The sequence below is a fragment of the Buceros rhinoceros genome, unplaced genomic scaffold, assembly GCF_000710305.1.
Source record: "Buceros rhinoceros silvestris isolate BGI_N320 unplaced genomic scaffold, ASM71030v1 scaffold24402, whole genome shotgun sequence".
In the NCBI taxonomy this organism is placed as follows: domain Eukaryota; kingdom Metazoa; phylum Chordata; class Aves; order Bucerotiformes; family Bucerotidae; genus Buceros; species Buceros rhinoceros.
In genome coordinates this window covers 33494-52104 of record NW_010401006.1, presented here as the reverse complement: position 1 = coordinate 52104, position 18611 = coordinate 33494, and the positions used below count along the sequence as shown (strand labels likewise).

The window sequence follows — 18611 nt, the reverse complement described above, 5'->3', positions numbered from 1 at the left end:
GTATGCAGTAGTAGCTGGCATGTCAGTCAGGCACGCATCATCATTGAGAGAGCAGGAAAGGAAGGCTGCTTACAGTGAAAATTGTCTTGATGTCACCTTTAAAAGTTATTAGAAGGAAGAACAGAAATCGCTGTGAAATACAGACTTCTCATCAGCAGAAATTTGGATAAAAGGGAATCTTAGCGATTTCTCCAGGTGAGGCTATGAAGCTGAACTTTACAGGTCTTCTGTCAGATTTACAAATCATTAAAAAAAGCACCTGTGGGTATGAAAGAACACGTAGGAATTATGTTCTGTCTTATTTCACCTCTTTGGGTGGTACCTCTCCTCAGCATTCAGAATGTGCGTGGTGTTTGAACGTCTCTTGAAGGCACAGCTCCCGCCAGCTGACTTATCTAGCAGCCTTAAGCCAGCTAGGGTGAATAGAATTGAGTTCTGGCTTCAGCAGCGACGTCAGTATATAGCGTGTCTTTCTTTGCACTGCTCTCTTGGATGCAGGTGTTTGTGTAGCTGCTTGTGAGAGGGAAATCTGGCTGAAAAGATCTCTGCCAAGAGAACAAAAGGGAGGTGTGGAGAGAGATTCACCACCTTGCTGCCTACAGGGTCGTTTCCTGGTCTTGGTTTGCACTAATGGTCCCAGCCCGTCTGAGGGAGTGGAGTAGTGTGGCATGAGCCAGCACTAAGAAACTGTTTGGCTGTTAGAGCCTTTCCTCAGTACCAATAACATCTGGTATCCAGAACTTTAGGCAGATGTCACCCATGTCCTACAGGTATGGAAAGAATGACTTGCCACATGCTGTACTAATGAGTTAGTGACAGATGGAGCTATCGTGTCGGGCTTGGGAACAAGTAGGCAGGGAGTCTAGCTGTTTGGTTTCGGCACTGTCCTCACAGTTACTTTCCTTTTTCCAGCTGTGCAAGTCCACTCCTGGGTATGTTCTTTCGACAACATTTTTAGGAGCAGTTACATCCAAAACCATTCTCCACCAGAAAACAAATGCTGCTCTCTTGACTTATTCACCAGTCTATAGCCAGTCAGATGGTGGTGGAAAGTTAGTTTATTTATGACCACAGTATAGTGCACCGTGTATGTAAAAGGTGCAGAATGGTCTTTAATATGGGAACCTTGGAAGTTGTTAAATCCTGGAGGAACTCCTTTGGTGATGGGCACTGAAGAGACATCTGCTAGGAGGGGAACAAAAAAGAAGTGAGTTGGAGGATAACCACAGGGGGTACTGGGCAGGTGGGAATACAACATTTCTGGGCATAGAGGGTGTCAAGGAATTTACAGGTGATGGGAGGGGTAGTGATGTGAAACAAACTGGGAAGGAATGGCATAGAATTGTTCATGCTGAATTACGGCCGTTTGGGGAACACAGCTGTATTTTATACGTATATTTTAATTCAAATATGTTTTCTTTTTTCCTCTCTTCCCACCTTCTGTTTAAGTGAGAAGAAAAATGACTTAAGCACCGCTCAGCCTTTGTGGCCAAGGGCAGGAGCAGGGATAGGGCTGCTGGGAGAATGGCTTGGCCTGGGAGCTTACGGAGGCAGCCTGTAAACAGAGGCCTTGTGTCCCATTGCACCCACCATCATATTGTTGTGTTCCTGCTGACCTTCTTCAGGTAGGTTGAGTGTACCTCTGCACAGAGAAGTGTTCATCTCGCTGCATTTGGGGAGGACATGTCCAAAGAAGGAGAATGAAGGTAGGGAAGTAGGGTTAACCTCTGTCATGAGCCTTGGAAACAAACTTAAAAGCTAGTTGTACCAACCAGTCTGGGAGTCACACAGTAGTGGAGCTAAGTGTGCTGTGCCCCTGGGGAATCCAGCCACCAATAAGGCTTGCACCAAAGGTGAGGCTGACTGTGCCACACTGTCAGCAGTCTGTTGCAGAAGGGTGGATGTGGGTGGATGTGTTGAAGAACTAGCTAAAATGAGGAAGGAAGCAAACCCTGATGGTTAGAAGTCTAATTCCTGTTCTGACTGATGGAATGTGCTGTTGTGGAGTCTGGGATCCTCTTTTCTCCCAAAAGTGCTGTTTGCAGAGAGTAGACAGGCCTCTAGAACAGGGAGGTCACTGCTTCAAATCTGAAGGTCTGCTAGATTTGTTGGTTGAAAGCTTGTCTGTTACACCAGCTGACAACAGCTGCAATACAATACTGCCTCTCCTTACAAACTTTGCCTCACTGATATCCTCTGATCTTCACAGCAAGACTGCCACTGATACCTAATCTGTCTCTGGAAGAGCACTTGTAATGGTGGTTATAGCCAGATAAGTGCGTCTTCTCTTTTTTTTCTTTGTTTTTTTTTTTTCCTCTTTTCTTGAGGAGGTCTTTTCCAGTCAAGATGCTATTTCACAACTCCCCGCTAAAATCAGTGTGTCTACCCATAAATTGGGGGTTCCTGCTGCTGACTACTATCTTGAAAACTGCCAGTCCCCTGCTATGCTACCTGCTTAGACAGCATGTATCTGTATTGCGAGTCCCACCCTTTCCCACTTGATCTCCAGGGAAGATTTGGCCAACCCCTGCTTTTGTGTTTTCTGGCAGTTATTCCCTGCTCCATGCTTCCAGAAAGACATTCAGCAATGTCAAAGTCAGCATTTCCAGCCAATGGACTCCCTTCTGCCTGAACATAACAGCCCCTGAGCTCCGTCCACATGAGGTAAGGACACAAGAGATAGGCAAGTGCAAAGAAAGATGAGTAATGTCCAGGATGATGTGCTTGTGGTGCTGAAGAAGCCCCTTTAAGTGTCCATCAGGGACAGTGCTCAGAATGTGAGCATTAACTTGAGGTGTCTGAATTGAAGATTTCTGGATTATCAGATGATGGCAAAATCTTTCCTGGTCCTTGGAGAGAAATTCTCAAGAAGCGGGGACCCAAGGAGAGTCACTGTAGTAGCCAGCAGCACAGAGGTGGAGGAGGAGGGGGGGGAAAGAGCCATCCTACCTCTGAAGTGTTGGAGACAATAAACAAAAGCAGTTAATGCTTTTGTTAAGTTAAGGCTTACACAGATCTCTGTAAAACCCTGGCTGTGGCTTTCTCTGTGGCTGTACCGCTGCTGCCATCCTGTTAAAAGGATAGCCAAAGTAGGAGAGAGGAACGCTTTCGGAAAGTGCTAACTGCTTATCCTATAAATTGATAACTGAAGAATGACGTTTTGTTTTGCATCCGAAAGGTCTGATTTCCAAAAATGCTGAACACCCATTACCCCTTGTGTCTAAAATCCTACCTTCAGTGAAAGCAGTGGGAGTTTTGGCAGCATCTGCTTGCAGAAAATGAAGTTGTATGCTGCTTGCACCTCACAAATGGGAATGCAAGAGCTACCTCCTAGCTCTCACCCATAGTCTTTTTAGGGACATGCTTGTTTTGAGCAGTGGCTTGTCCTGATGCTTTTGAGAAGTGGGAGGAATCTTACACTGACAGCTTGGTCACAGGCCAGGAGGTCTGTTGGAGCAGGAAGTTCTGAGTCAGTTGCTTGGGTGTTTGCATTAGAAATCATCGGTTATTTGGATGTTTGACTGAGGGTTGATAAATGCTGGCGTTTTGTCATAAGTGAAAACAGTAAATTGCATCTGTAATGTGTTCAGGATTTCACAGTGTATCAAAAAGGAGCAAGCATCTCAGAGATGCTAAAGTGAACCACAAGATGTTTGTATTTAGTTCCTTAACTGACATTCAAACAACTAATATATTTTGGAAGCTGTTTTGATTTTTTTTTTTTTTAATATAGATGGTTTAGTGTTTGGTGGGTGTTGGGGTGTATGTGTCTGATCAAGAAAAATGGTCAAAATGGTCCTTCTAGTATCAGTTGAGGTTACATCATTTAACAATGATAGAACAGATTAAGGACATGAACAGAGAAGTCATGCTCTCAGTTTTGAACTTTGGTATGTCTTTTTAACTACAGTTGTTCTTTATTTTTATACTTAAATATTTTTTAAAGTATTACAAAAAGCTTTGCGGTTGTTTTACACAACTTATATGTAGGCCTTGGTATGCTTTTATCAAAAGGACAACTTAGATATCCACACTTTTCAGCCTTTAAAGATTTGTGAGTTCTGTGGAGGTTGTTTAATGAATTTAAGCCTAATGGTGGAAGATTTGATTTTCTCATCCTTCTAAGACTCTTAATATCTTGTGGAACTCCAGGGATCACTGATTAAAAGTTAAAAGCTACTGGTGTAAGTAGGTATTGGTGGGCTCAAGTGGAAAAAGGATTTTTCAGGAGTTTTATTGGTTTTCTTGGACATGTGAGACTTAAACGGAAGCTGTGTTGATAGGCCTTACGGTTGTTAACATCTTTTAAACTAAGTGAATGATTAATTAATGTTGAATGTACAGGATATCCTCCTGGAGAGGTAGAGTCAAACTAAAACTGATGATATTTGAATTAGGTGCAACCATAGTTCAGGTCTGGGCTGGGTTTGTTCATTTGTTTTCTAATGTGGGCATGGTGGGGAGGGAAGAAAACTTTGTTCTAATAAACTTCATTTGTTCTTCAAGTCATCCTCAAAGTTTATTATTTTCAGCTGATGTCACTTATCTTAGTTTGGGGACAGCTGAGTCTTTTTCCCTTTTTTTTGATCATATTGAAAGTACAATGAAACTCAGGGTAAGCACAAAAAATTAACAACATTAGTGACTGGAGTTCATTGTAAATAGTTTCCAACCAGTCTGTTTCTTTCCCTTGTTCCTTTTGTGTTCTTCCTTTTCTGTGTGTGGTCTGTCACTTCTTATTATGATTGCTGTCACAAATACTTGAAGGGAATTATTCATTTAGTAAAGACAGCAAGGTAAGTACCAGTGAGACACTGCACATAAAAGAGAATATGCCTTTTATTGTATTATTCATTCAGATGTGCATCGGTGTTTCTGTGTAAGAAGCTGTCTAACAGTTGCTTACTTGTTAGAATTAGGGCTTGTTTTGCCAGTTATTTGTCTTGATCCAGATGGAATGAGCATTTCTCTCTTCTGGTTTGCTAGCTTGCCCTGTAGAAGTGAAATGAAGTGGGAATGGACATTTTTTGCAGTGGATAATTCTAGAATTGTTCTTGATTTGATAATTAAGTGTTGGAGGAATGGGAGGTTGCTGGAGCCAAATGCTCTTCTGCTTTAGAGTTGGGGTTGCCATTGAAAAAAAGTAGAATTTGCTGTGTCTTTTCCTGTTTACCTGTTAAAATTTTCTCTCTGCAGCTCTGGAACAGCAGCCATTTATTTCCAGATGCAGAAGAAGCAACTCTCTTCTTGGGGACATTGGATACGATCTTTTTGTTTTCCTATGCTGTGGTGAGTAAAACTCACCCAAAGCTGCTAAGCTTTGGTTAAATCTTATTGGGATGATCACACCCACATTTGGAGAGGATGAAGACGGTCTTCTTCATGGATTTTCCTAGCACTAATGCAGTTAAAAAGCTTAGTTCAGGAGCAGATTTATTCCCTTAATTTTCTGTTAGTTCTGCCTGTGCCTGTTACCCATGTGAACATGCTTGTTAACGAATGCAAGAGAAATACTATCACTTCAGAATTTCTCACACCCTTACTGCCAGTGGGTGGGGAGGGCTAGTTCTATCTCTCCAAGAGTTCTCAGCTGAATTTTTTTTAAATATAAGAAATTTAATGAACAACTATGAACAGGGTTTCTTTGGTGGCAGAAAAAGTGGTTAGAATCAATCTGTAAGTTAGTGTAACAACAACATTTGGATCAGCTTGACCCTTCTACATTGTTTCAGTTCTTGCAGGTAACAGATGCAAATCTCGTGCCTTGCTTTAATGCTGTATTTTATTCTTAGGGTCTCTTTGTCAGTGGCATAGTTGGTGATCGCCTGAATTTACGCTGGGTTTTGTCTTTTGGCATGTGTTCCTCTGCTCTGGTGGTAAGTTGAAACAGTGATTTAGAAATCTCTCTTAGAGTTTCTGGATAGGGTCTTCCTTTAGGGAAGAAGAGGCTCAGTTTCTCTGTGAATCTGTCCAAGAGCTGTAGCTGTTCCTCAGCATTCTCAAAGTCTGCGTGTAAAACTTTGTCCTGGAAGCATTGTCTAAAGCATAGAGCTATGCTAGATGACTCACCTCTTCCTGCAATATCTATTTATGGATACTGTGTCAGAAGGAAATTCGTAAGTTTGAGGCACCGTCTAGAGACTCGATGAACAGCTTTTGTACAAGATTGATGTATTGGGACTTTTTGGGAATGTTTTGTAATATAACTGTTCTCCCAGCCCACTTATGTTGTCATTAAGGCTTTTGCTTCCAAATGCAATCTTTGCTTTCTCCTTTAAAGGACATGCTAACAATACTAAGCATTCATTTATTTATTTTGTAATTGCTGGGAGGGCATGTGTCAAAAAAGAACGTTTGCTTGAAACAAAAGGGGTCTTCAGCTTCAAGCCACTGCAGATAAATGTGAATCAGTTTTATCTCATTGTGGTTTTCTGGTTGTTAAAGTAGTGGTAAAGTGTGTGGAGTGCTTTTGATTTACCCAGTGGCTACAAACCCCACTATGACCTATTGTGTTCTGCAAACACGTGACCACAAATGTGCATCAATCACAGTGTGCCACAAAATGTGTTTATTTTGGCTAGTTTGGGTTAGGGCTCTTAGTAACTTGAGACCTGGCTGTAGTATTTATGTTAAATTTTGCTAAGATAAATGACTGCTGAGGGTTTTGTGTTTGCATAGAGCCTTGTGGATTCACATGTCAGTACAATAGCAGATCAAGAGGCTACTGTACTTTCAGTAACAACACTGAAAATATTTGTCTCTTTCTTCTCCTCTCCTGTTGGAACTGAGATGTTTACAAAGATAAAAGTCTTTCGGAGTGGAAGTGCCGTGACAGCACATTTGTCTCTGGTGTTTGAGCTCTGGAGTCTTTGCTGTGGTGGCTCAGCAGAGGGTGCTATTAGCTCTGAGCTGTTGAACAATGCCGGGCTTGCCTCTGGCCTGGCCCCTGCGGGGAACCTTCTCCCTGAAATGTTATTTCTTTTTCAGGACCCCACTCCTGCCTGGCTTTCAGCAGTAGTCTTAGGGTTTCTTCTCAGTTTTTTTTCTGTGGTGGTTGTTTTTCCCCTCTTCTCTAGGTGTTCTTCTTTGGCACACTCACAGAATGGTTGCATTTCTACAACAAGTGGTTCTACTGCTGTCTCTGGGTTGTGAATGGCTTGCTGCAGTCCACTGGTTGGCCCTGTGTGGTTGCTGTCATGGGCAATTGGTTTGGAAAAGCTGGGTAAGTTGAATTTTCTTCAGGGACACACTTACCTGACATGCTAAGTAGCAGATTGAGCCAAAGGTCTCAAACTAAAATGGCCAGTTGTTAGATCAGGGTTAAAGTTATATGGGGTGAAATATGTCTTGTTACTATATTTCTTTTTTTTTTTTCTGGAGCCACAGAACAGCTTGGTGTGAACACAATTGTGCATGTTAAAGGTACAGGTTCAAACTTCAAAAGTCCCGTAGTGCAGAGTGGCTGAATTTGAATTTTCGTGCCACTGTTAAACCTGTTTCTGTCTACTTAACACTGAAGAGACCTAATGACAACTGACTTATAGCAGGCTCAACTCTGTCACTTTGTGGTGTTTTAGGTGAGCTCTAGCCATAGCTCGTAACCCTGTTGTTGCCAGCTCACCTCTGCTGTAATGCACATGTTTCAGGATAGAACATTCCTTGCTTATCCATTTGGTATCCCCAAGTTATTCACTCAAGTTATTATTGTTGTAAGAGACCTTTGAGTCCCTTTGAAGTGGACTGGGAGAATGCCGTAACTTTATTCATAATTTTAAGTTCACTTGAATATCATATCTTTATCTTGCTCCTAATGTCACTTATCCCCATGTTGCCTTTTTCAAATTTTCTTCCCCTTCTGCAGGAGAGGTTTTGTGTTTGGACTCTGGAGTGCCTGTGCGTCTGTGGGAAATATCCTCGGGGCGTTCCTTGCCTCCTGTGTTCTCAAATATGGCTATGAGGTAGGTATTGCTGTCTGTCTTCTAGCTAGGACTGCATGTCTGACTGGGTTATGAGAGACTAGTTTCTTATCCTGTTTCTGAGAGAAAACAGGCTCAGAGTGTCCAGTTTCATCTTCCTGAATTCTGTGGTAGCAAGCAGTAGGCAGAATAGAAAGGATATTCCTTTCCTGACCTTTCTAAGTTGGGAGAAATGAGCCTGAGACTTCTCTGTAAACGGGACCAATGTTACTGAAAAGCCTTAGTGTTTTCTCATTTGGTTGGCTTAAAGTGCTGTTCAGAGCCATCCATCACAGGTTCTCACTCGACTGAAGTCACTACTGCTGCATAGTGGTGAGGTTCTGACAAGCATGGAGGCATATCTTCTATAACTGGGAAGAAGCCAGGCAGGCACTACAGTGCTGTAATGTGGCAAGCAGACAATTGAATACAATGAATGTAAGTGAACCAGTGCATCTTGCAGTGTGTAATCTATGAGGACAGGCTAACTGAGCTGAGCTTGTCACTCTGGAAACTGCAGACTTCCAAAGCCTGTGGGAAGGCTGTTGAGAAACTGGAGCCATATTCTTTCCTGGGCTGCACAGTGAAAGAGCTAAAAATCAGTGTGTATAAAGTGAAGAAAGAACGGTTCCAACTGGATGTTTGAAAAACTGTTTCACTGTGAAGTTAGTCAAGCATTGGAACAAGGGGCCAAGGCCTGGAGGATCTATCTTTGGAGGATTTCAAGAGCTGATTGAACAAAGTCCAGAGCAACCTGGTCTGAATTTGGTGTATGACCCTTCTTTGAGCAGTCCCTTCCAATACAGCTGCATCTATACACTTCCTCACTGCCATGACATCGGTACACTAAAACAAGTGTTCCAGCATGGTCTTTCAGCCTAGATACAACCAAGCCTATTCAGGAAATGCAGAGAGCACTTGTCATATGGATATAGTCTGGGTTGCTGTTACCTGTATTTACTCTCTGACAAGGTTGGAATGTCAAGAAACTCTCGTTAGTCAGGAAAACTTATGTGACTGAAAGTGCTTTAAAAAATAATCTTTTATTTATTTATCTTCAGTATGCTTTCTTGGTGACTGCCTCAGTACAGTTTGCTGGTGGAGTCATTGTCTTCTTTGGACTCCTGACATCACCGAAGGAAGTGGGTAAGTGGAAGAGGGCTGTAGCATTTCAGTCTCTTCTTGGAGAGCAGATATGCAGCTTTCCATGTAGTACTAAAAGAGCTGCTTGTTCTGACAGGACTTATCCTTAGGGCTCTTACAAAATGATGTTGCACTTTAGTGTGTTTAATGGAGCAAATGCTTTACTTGCCAAGATCACACTAAATACCACTATGCATCATGTATATAGGATCTGGGCTTTTTAAAAAACAAAATAAAACAGCCTAGCTCTAACATCTCCATTAGGATGTGTCTAATTATCAGGTTTTGTTCACTTGGAAAATTAGTATTTTTTTTTTAAAGAAACAGTAGGCAAACTGGTAACTGGCTATTGTAGGAGAAAGCTAAGGCAAGCCTTAACTGTGTAGTGGGAAGGGGAAGTGCTTTTTGTCTGCAGGTCTCCTGCAGCCACTTAAATAGCTCTCAAGCTGGATATGGTCCTTCTCTGAGAAGATGGTAGGCAAGCCACAGTGTTACAGGAAAACAAAAGGAGCTTTGACAGGGCCATGGAGGAGGTTTCCCAGGTGCCTGCAAAGGTTATAAAGTTGGTAGCACTAAAGCTACCATAAAGAGTGCTCGTAAGTGCACTCGGCAGCGCGGAAAGCACAGTGCAGTTGCTAGAGTTCTGGTTTCAGTGGTGGCATTAACAGGCAGCAGCTGTCTGAGTAGCTGCTGGTGCACTCAGTCTCCATGCCCAAGGGAAAGGGTACCCAGGAGCCAGGTCTGAGGATCCCAGCCACTAAACAAGGGGGGGAATGCACTAATTTGTTGTGTCTTCCAACTAATGGCCAGACACTCAGAACAGACAAAAGCCGACACCAGGATCAGACAGAATACTTTCAAGAGCACTAGAAGACAAAGGGTAGAAACTGGCGACACTTCAGAACACCATCTAGAAGAGTTTCTAAGCCAAAGGAGGCTGGAGGTATGGGAGAGCAAGGGAATTGCTAGAAGGGAGAATTGCTTAATAGAAGCGAGCATAGCTTTAGAGTGGGGAGAGGGTGAACAGGCTGTGGTCCGTTTTCCCTGTTGCATATCCCCTGTAAAATTTAGGCCTCCCTGAGCTTGGAGCAGATGAAGATGGCAGTGTGGAGGAAGATGCCAACAGACCTTTAATGGGCAACGATGATGCAGATGATGATGACCGGAATTACTCTATTCAAGCAACTGATACTGACAACCAGCCAAAGGCCATTGGCTTTTTCCAGGCTTGCTGCCTTCCAGGTGTAGTACTGGTGAGGACACAGATTCTTGAGATCTGACTTCATTAAACATAAAGCGGACGTTTTGTGTTGTCAGTATTTGTTGACATCATTGTTAATGTGTTGACCATGTATTGTAGTTGTTGACATCTGACTTCTTATGCTGTTAAAACCTTGGGGTTGGGACTATTATCCTTGTGCACATGGATTATAATATTGTCCAGGTACGTGGCTGCATGTTGCTCTTCCCATCTGACTCCTGCATCATTTAGTGCATGTAATGCACCAACTAAGGGCGGCAGAGATCCTGCCCTTTTTGCTGCTGAATTTAGAAGGGAGGCCATGAGCAAAGGTGGCTGTAGTTTGCTTTCTTGGTAGGGTAGCTGTGCTGCCCTGAGGAATAGGTTTCTCACTGGTAGCTGAGCATCACACGGAACTCTGTGGCACTGTTATTGGGGTTGTCTCAAAAGCAGAAAGCTGGCATGAAAAGCCTTAGTCAGCATGATGTAATGTGTGGCAAAGTAGGTGTTTGGTTTTTTTTATAAAAAGTGGAAGCAAGGCCTGGTGATGCAGTTTCCGCATATCCTCATCCTGTCCCTTGTGTGAGAACTTGTACTTCTGCATCGGCAGTATTGCCCAGTTCATGGATTTGGTTCAGCTGAAAAATGTTAAAAAAAAAAGCATTAACTTTCCGTGAGAGTGGGCTGTGTGCCCCTAGAATAGTAGAACCAGTACAAGAAAGGGGGCAAGGTGGCTGGCTCAGTAATAGGGTGAACAGTCTGGGTTTGATGGTGAAGCTGAACTACTGAATGGACAGTGTTGTCAGATACCCTGAATGAGTAAAGCGGTTGGTTGGTGTGATTAAGGCAATGCAAAGTCTCAAAGGGATGGGTGGATTGTCAGTGTCTAGAGCACTGGACAACCACAGCCTTGTTGTTAAGACCCTGGTTGAGGGATGGTAAAAGAAAGCATACCCATCTTGAGTTCTTTCTTATCATGGCTAAGGGCTGTATAAATTATGGCCCAGTTTCAGTGATGCTAAGAATGGGCTGATGTACAGACAACCTTTAAGCAAAATTTCTTAGTGGTGGAGGCTGCCTCAGTTGATGTGTGACTTTTTTCATTGGCCAGAACATAAGTAGGTACTATACAACTGATGTTGCTGTTGCAGTTGGGATTTTGAGGACATGTTCGGTGCAGTAACCCAGCAACATGAACGCTTCCGAGTCTGTGAGTTTTATCTGATATCAGATTAGGGCCCAGCCAAACCAGGAGGCTGTCAGATCAGCAAGAGACCAAATCTTGAGAGAATCTCCAAAGCCTTGTCAAGGTTCTACAAAGACTTTATTTGACATTTTTTCTGTAGCTCCTCTCTTCTCCTGCTGAGTGATATGGTGGAAGAATTTTAATAGAGACAGCTTTCCCCTGAGCCTCTAGAAATTCAGTGTTTAATCACTTAGACAATCTGGTAGGCAGTTTCTTAGCACGTTGTGATGAATACTGCTTCGTACCGTGCACTTTTCACACCCAGAGGCAGGGGAACTCTGTGAATGTCCCCACGTCTTACACATGTGGTGGAGATTAGTTCACATCCAGTAAGAGTGAAAAAGCATGAATAATACAGCTAAAAAGGACGTCTCTATTAAAATAGTATAAATCCAGTAAAGGTGATTTTGTAGACCTTAATATATATGAAAAGGTCTGCTTTTCAAAATGCAAAGACAAGTGTGTACATACACATATACATACAGTCCCAAAAGCTGTAATCCTGTCAGGTGGAGTTTTCTTTCTTCATCCTTGTTTACTGCTTCACATTTGGGTTCCTTGAACTGCCGTGTCAGTGTTTATCAGAAGGCCTTACTGAAATAGTGTGTCTTGTCCCTCTGCATGCTGGGCCAGCAGTCCCAGAGAACAGATCTTTGCCACACATGTGAAAACTCTAAAGAAGGAGATCTCCTGCCAGCTAAGGTGAACATGATTCCAGCAGCCAAAAGCAGGAGCTTGTCTCAGCTGTTGGGTTTGGAAGCATGTGCTTAGCTTTGGCCAAACCTTTCATCTTGTGTCGTGGAATACCTGCCTGGAGATAGGAACAAAGCTTTTTCTTCTGGTGCTGTAAGCAGATGAGCCTTCTGAGCAGCAAGAGGTAGTACAGGGGAACTACTTCACGTAACTTTTCTCAGCATGATGCACAGGTAACTAAATCTCAAGCTTGTTTCGTGTCACATGGTCGGCTTCCTTCTCTTCAGAAGGAAGCCAATTTTTTGAAGCCTGGTGTCATTTCCTCTCAAGATTACACTGAAAGTGTTTTAACCTGTTGCATATAGTGAAAAGAAAATAACCTTCTTGGCAGTGATTTTTGTATTCCTGGGTTCCCTTTGATGTTCAGCATTAAGCTTTCATAATGCTGCCGCCTTAGGTGAAATGAAGAAGCATTTCCCCCAAAAGCTTTAGCTTGATAGAGAGCTTTATGGGAAGAAGCAGGAACACTTCTCAAGTGTTAACTGCTTGCTGGGCCTCTCTTTGTTCCAGTACTCTTTGGCCTATGCCTGCTTGAAACTGGTGAATTACTCATTCTTCTTCTGGCTGCCTTTCTACCTCAGCAACAACTTTGGATGGAAAGAAGCAGAAGCTGACCAGCTCTCAATCTGGTATGATGTGGGAGGAATCATAGGTGAGTGACCAAATGAATGACATCTTCCTGCAGTTGCCCTGCTAGCATTTGAAAATGAAAGACAGCAGCAAATACAGCTCAGAGCAGTCGTGTTCAGTGGGATCTAGCTGTTTTCTGAATATATGAAAAGTCTAGTTACAGATGTGACTGCTGTGGGTTTTTTGTAAAACAGAGTATGTGAGCCCCCTAAAGAGTTTACATATAATTTAATGAGCACGGTCATGTTCTTGGATGTTACCTCCAGTGGGCATTTTTCTTTACTCACAAAAACTTCTTGAAAAGTGCCATGTATAAAATGGTGTCCCTGCTGCTTGCTGCTTCCTTTCCAACAGGTACCCTTGAGGGAGAGTTTAGATCTGGACTTGCTCGGTCCTGTACTGTCCCTTCTGTGCTGTATTTTTAAGATCAGACTCAGTGCAGCTCTCAGCAGAGCAAGCACAAATGTGTAATGTTCAGAAATAAAATGTAATTGCACTTGTTTCTGCTGGTTCCAAAATCTGGCGCTGTTCTGTCGGAATAAAGAACATACTGTATATGTGTTTAGACTTCCATGCTCCTGTGCGCAGTTTCTTGCTTTATTACCTTGTCCAGTTAGCTTTCGTAGAACAGACATCCTTGGTTTGGTCTGGTCAGGGTCAGGGGGGTTTTTTTTGTCTCTGTTGCCTTTTCTATTCAGGCTGTCTCAACATTCTAGTTTCTACCAGCAGAGCAGTTCCTACAGAGGTAGCAGTGATACATGAGGTGATTTATATCAGCTATTGGCATTTGTTGCCATTAGTTGCACCTACCCTAAGCAGGTGGGGTAGTAGGGAGTGTGAGGCCCCAGTGTCCTAATACTTTCCCTGTGAAAAAGAACTGCCTTTTCCTGCACTTTCTGTTGAAGAAACCAACAGATTTCCACCACAATGTGAAGCTTGTTCATATCCAGAGTTGTGGTGATCCTAGAGCTGTGATGGTCTTATAGGGGAAGGAAAAGAAAAGCAGGAGCATTGGCCAGTTGCATGCCAGAAAAAAAAGTAGTAATAAATTCCTGGGAAAGCAATATGAATAGTTTTGCCTGCTCTGTTTGAGCCACTTAAGTTTACTGTTATCCCTGTGTCCAGGACTGCTGCCCTTACTGCCCTGCTTTTCAGAATTTTAGAGAGAATGCGTGTTGATGATAAGGCAAGAGGCCCCTGCACTTGGTGAAATGAGTTTTGTTCAAAGGTGTTCGCATCCTGATTTTTTTTTTTTTTTTGCAGGTGGGACTATCCAGGGCTTGATTTCTGATGTGCTACAGAAGAGAGCCCCAGTGCTGGCAATTAGCCTGCTCTTTGCTGTAGGATCTCTTTTTGGATACAGCCGTGAGTATGCTTTTGCTGTGCAGTGATAAGAGGTTCATTTAGTACTTGTTAGAGAGACCCAGAGCACAGTGTGTTTCTAATTATGTTTTTTTGGTCTTGTAACTGCTTCTGGATCGGCGTGGTGCCTTTTGGTCTATTTTGTCTGAAGTGTGGCACTGCACAGAAAGAAATTTTTCTGGTTAATGAGGTCGAAAAGAATTAGCTGAGTGGTTGGATTTCCCTGCACTGGTGAGTTATGGTACTGATCCTTCTCCAGTGTCAGTAAGATTTCTGACATTGTCATTCTATCAACACCACAACTGGCAGAGGAGGAAATCTCAGGTGCATCCCTGTAGTAAGAGGAAAGAGAATCTGGGGACAGATCTGTGCTGCAGTATATGTATGCTACCAAGAGGAGAAGCAATTAGGCTTTACCACTTCCGCTTCTGTAAGTGGTGAAATTGAAGGGTTTCTGCCCCCTTTATAATAGATGTAGTTCTTGGTGATTGGTTATCAAAAGGAGTCTGTCAGGAAAACTGAGTAGAAGGAGAGGACAGATCTTGTTTCTATGAAACTTCCATGAAGCTCTTTTAAGGGTAACTGTTTTGTGTCTTCAGACATGATGTCCTGTAGTACCAGAGTGCTTTAACTCACTGGGATGTAATTTCTCTTTTCTCTGTCTTCCTCCAAAATGGGTTGGCGATACAAACTGTTTTTTTATAGAGCACTTTGAGATCTATGGGCAGAAATTGTTGCCAGAGATGGATGTGAACAGCTGTACCTTTCAGAAGCACGCTGGCTTACTCAGATGGTCTTAAAGTCAAGTCAGTAAAGTATAATCATTAAATAGCAAGGACTGGGTTTGGTGGAGTTCTGCAGAGTTTTATAGGCTCTTGTCCTTCTCGTTACTTTCAAAAGTGAGTTGGAAGCAAATATAAACTTGTTGCTGATGAAGTTTGAAGTTTGCTCTAGATGGCAGAACAGGCAGAGGTCCAGGTGTCTTATGCTTAGCCAGATACAAAAGGCTAAGACAGGTGACTGAAAGTTACTGCAGTGTGGTAATTAAATTTCCACCAGCCGAACCAGGAAACCTTTTAATGCTCATAACATCTTGCACCTAAGAGTAATAATGGCCTGAGAATATATGAAGAGGGCTGCAACTTGCCTTCTGCATGGTGACTTGGCCATGTGTGGTCCCTAAGTTGAAGCAGTGGGTAAGGACTTCAGGTAATGCCTGAAAGTGAGATATCAGAGGAAAACAGTGTCTGAAAAGCAGAGGGACTGTGGTGGATAATCAGCTGCTTGTACATAGTATGGTGCTGTTCCTGGGAAGGCAAGCAGAACCTGTAGATACCCAAGCATGATTTTGTAAGGAGGAGTGAGGATATGGGGATTTGTGTTCTTTGCTTTATTGTGCAGCATTGTTTAGGCAGTTGCTGGATTACTACCTCCAGATCTCTGTATTTTAAAAAAAACTTGGAAAACTCAGGGCAAACGGAAGGGCGATTCAAGTGCTGAATACTTTATGGTGGGAGAGACTGAGTTGAGAATAACTTCCCCAGAGATTCTTTTCCCCAGAGAATCTTACTATTCGAATGGACTTGCGAGGAGGGTAAAAAGAAAGCGGCATAACAAGGGCTGGAACCCAGAGCCAGGCAAATCAAAATAGGTCACTAAACTTTAATGACAAAGGTGATTTTTCTACTGTAAAGTGCTGTCAGAAAACTTCTGGGTCTTCGGTCTCTAAATGCTTTTGTGGTAAGACTAATCTCTGTAGAAATCTGGAGTCAAATAGAAGTGATTGTTGTCGCTATGCAGCTAATTGCACAGGCAGTTCAAACCAGTGTTTGCATGCTTCGTTCTGATCCTAAATAAGTGACTTTCTCCAGTTCATTTGTTTTATTTACATTTAACTGGTCTTTCTCTTGCAGGTTCTCCAAACAGCAAACCTATCAATGCTGTGATCATGGCAGTTACAGGTATCTTATTGAATGCCAGTGTTATGCTAGTAGGCTACATATGCGTTGCAGAAAAATCAGTAACGCCAGCCTCTGGTGGTGGTAATGCATTTGCACGTGCTGCCATTTATGCTAGTTTTGCAGAAAGAGTAAAAGCTGGGGCCCAATTTCTGTTACTTTTGGATACAGCTGTAGGAAAACTGCCTTACAGAGGGAGATGCAGAATAATGGCTTGGAGCTAAAGGGGTCTGCCTTGGCTCGGTATGATGAGGATGGATTTATGCCAAAATACCTAGCAGTGATCTGGTATCTGAGGAAGTGTATATATGCCAAAGTCATGAGCTGCAGCTCAAATTTGAGGGTGTTTGTCAGAACCCCAAGTGCTCTGTGTACTGTGAGAGGTCACAAGCTTTGTGTGCTACCAGACATACTATGCTGTGTTAAGGAATTAAGATTAGCCTGCATGAATAGAGCCGTTCTTTTCAAACACTCCTACTTCAGAACTCTCTGCCCTGCTGCATTTTTCCCCTTTCCATCTCCTTCATCAACCCCTGGAGACTAAGGCAGTGGTGTGGGGGGGTATACTTTTCCAAAGCAGAAATGTGGTTAAATCTGCTTCATGTTGAGGGTTTGTATGTGCATGCTGTTCAAGAGTAGCTTTCTGTATCGTTGGGTGTGTCCTGACTCTTCTTGCAGAGTGTGGCACAGCTAATTACCTCGGTTTTGCTATTGGATGAAAATGTGCTTGTTGGCAATTTCTGTGTGCATACTCCAGGCACACAAAGTGTGCCACGACCATATGCTTCAGCTGTGAGGGTACACTTCTACCTACAGTTAGTCTGTGATCACTGTCCCTAGACTTAATCCTTTTCCTGAGCTTTGCATGACACAAAATCTGTGTTTTGAAGATGTTCTCTTGAGAATCCATCCTCATGCTTGTTTTGCACCAAGGCTGTGTTCTTGGCACTTCCAGGATTTTTCATCGGAGGCCCTTCTAACATGATCAGTTCTGCAATTTCTGCTGACTTGGGGCGCCAGGATCTGGTGAAAGGCAGCAGCGAGGCTCTGGCAACAGTCACGGGAATTGTGGATGGAACTGGCAGTATTGGTGCTGCAGTGGGCCAGGTGAGGCTGTCAAAGGAAAACGGAGGTTTGGGGAAGGAGGCAAAGAGTCTTCTGTGGTGAGAGATGGTAGCTCATTCCTCAGTCCAAAGTTGCATGGAGAGGGCATTTTTTTTTTACATTAAATGTACTTGTTTAACAACCAAGGGAATATGTGTGTTTTTAGCTTCTAGTGAAAGCGATTTCATTAAGAACTAAACCAAGTACTCATAGTGCTAATGTTACAGCACTTTCATAGTTCAAATGAATTTTAGAGACTTTCATATCCTGAACTCCAAAAAGCAAGTAAAGGTCAGCTTCACAAAGAGTGAAAATAAAAACATTTTGTAGTTTGTTTGGGATTTTTTATTCAAAGGTCATAGCAAAACCTTTGCTTTACAGAAAATTTTACCTGTATAACAGTGTGAAATTAGAGTACCTGTTAGGAACATGACAGTGTTTATAAAGTAATTTAAAATTTGCTCTTATTTGTGATTCCCCTCTTTATCCATGGATATCTTTTACACCTTGTAAATCTAGCACCACTTGCTTTGATAGTCCTTACAGTATGCTGCCAGAGATCTGAAAACTAGACTGTTGCAGAAAAGGAAGCTGACAGTGAGCCCACTGGGGGTGTTCTTTCTTCTCAAATACAGGTGTTAACTATGTGGTAGAACACAGTGGTGCTTTGGAGAGGGGAGGATTTAGTAGAACGATTGGAGCCAGCTCTATTCTAGGCAGCCTCTCGTGCTGGTAAAATACCAAGACACGCAAAGTTTCTTTTCTGGGTTTGTACTTGGCATTGATTGCCTGATAAATACAGTCATTCGGTCTCTGTTTTGTAGGAAGGATGCTGCTTAGTTCCATGAAACATGGAAAATTACAAGTGCTTTGTGGACATCTTAAAGTGCAGTGTTAAACTGCATGTTCTTCTTGCTTTGTCTACAGTGTTTCCATCTTCCCCCACACATACCATTCAAACTGACGTCATCGTAAAATCTGGGTCTTTAGTTCTGAAAATTTCCACCTGCCTCCCATTCTAACATTGCATTTATTTCACCAGAGACAACCATGATGTCATTCTGGGGGTGTGTGAATAACAGCAAATTCACAATGAACATGTTAGAAATTCAGATCCTGTTTGTGCTAATATAGATGGTAGTGAAGAAGGGAGGCCCTTGTACAGCTTCTGGGTCTAAATCTGCTAATAGGGAATACATTTTCTTCTGTAGCCTGAGTAG

At 42.7% G+C, this 18611-nt stretch overlaps 1 protein-coding gene across 1 annotated transcript in view; it reads left to right on the top strand.

Annotated features, from left to right (window-relative positions):
- Positions 1–1445: 1445 nt before the first annotated feature.
- SLC37A3 (solute carrier family 37, member 3) overlaps positions 1446–18611 on the top strand; it is an 18856-nt gene continuing 1690 nt past the window's right edge. The window contains exons 1-12 of the mRNA XM_010132134.1: positions 1446–1625; positions 2550–2664; positions 5197–5289; positions 5793–5876; positions 7077–7222; positions 7862–7958; positions 9017–9101; positions 10170–10351; positions 12848–12989; positions 14231–14332; positions 16243–16290; positions 17243–17394. Of these exons, the coding sequence (XP_010130436.1) occupies positions 1525–1625; positions 2550–2664; positions 5197–5289; positions 5793–5876; positions 7077–7222; positions 7862–7958; positions 9017–9101; positions 10170–10351; positions 12848–12989; positions 14231–14332; positions 16243–16290; positions 17243–17394 (1347 nt within the window). The 5' untranslated portion in view covers positions 1446–1524. The remainder of the gene's footprint in view (positions 1626–2549; positions 2665–5196; positions 5290–5792; positions 5877–7076; positions 7223–7861; positions 7959–9016; positions 9102–10169; positions 10352–12847; positions 12990–14230; positions 14333–16242; positions 16291–17242; positions 17395–18611) is intronic.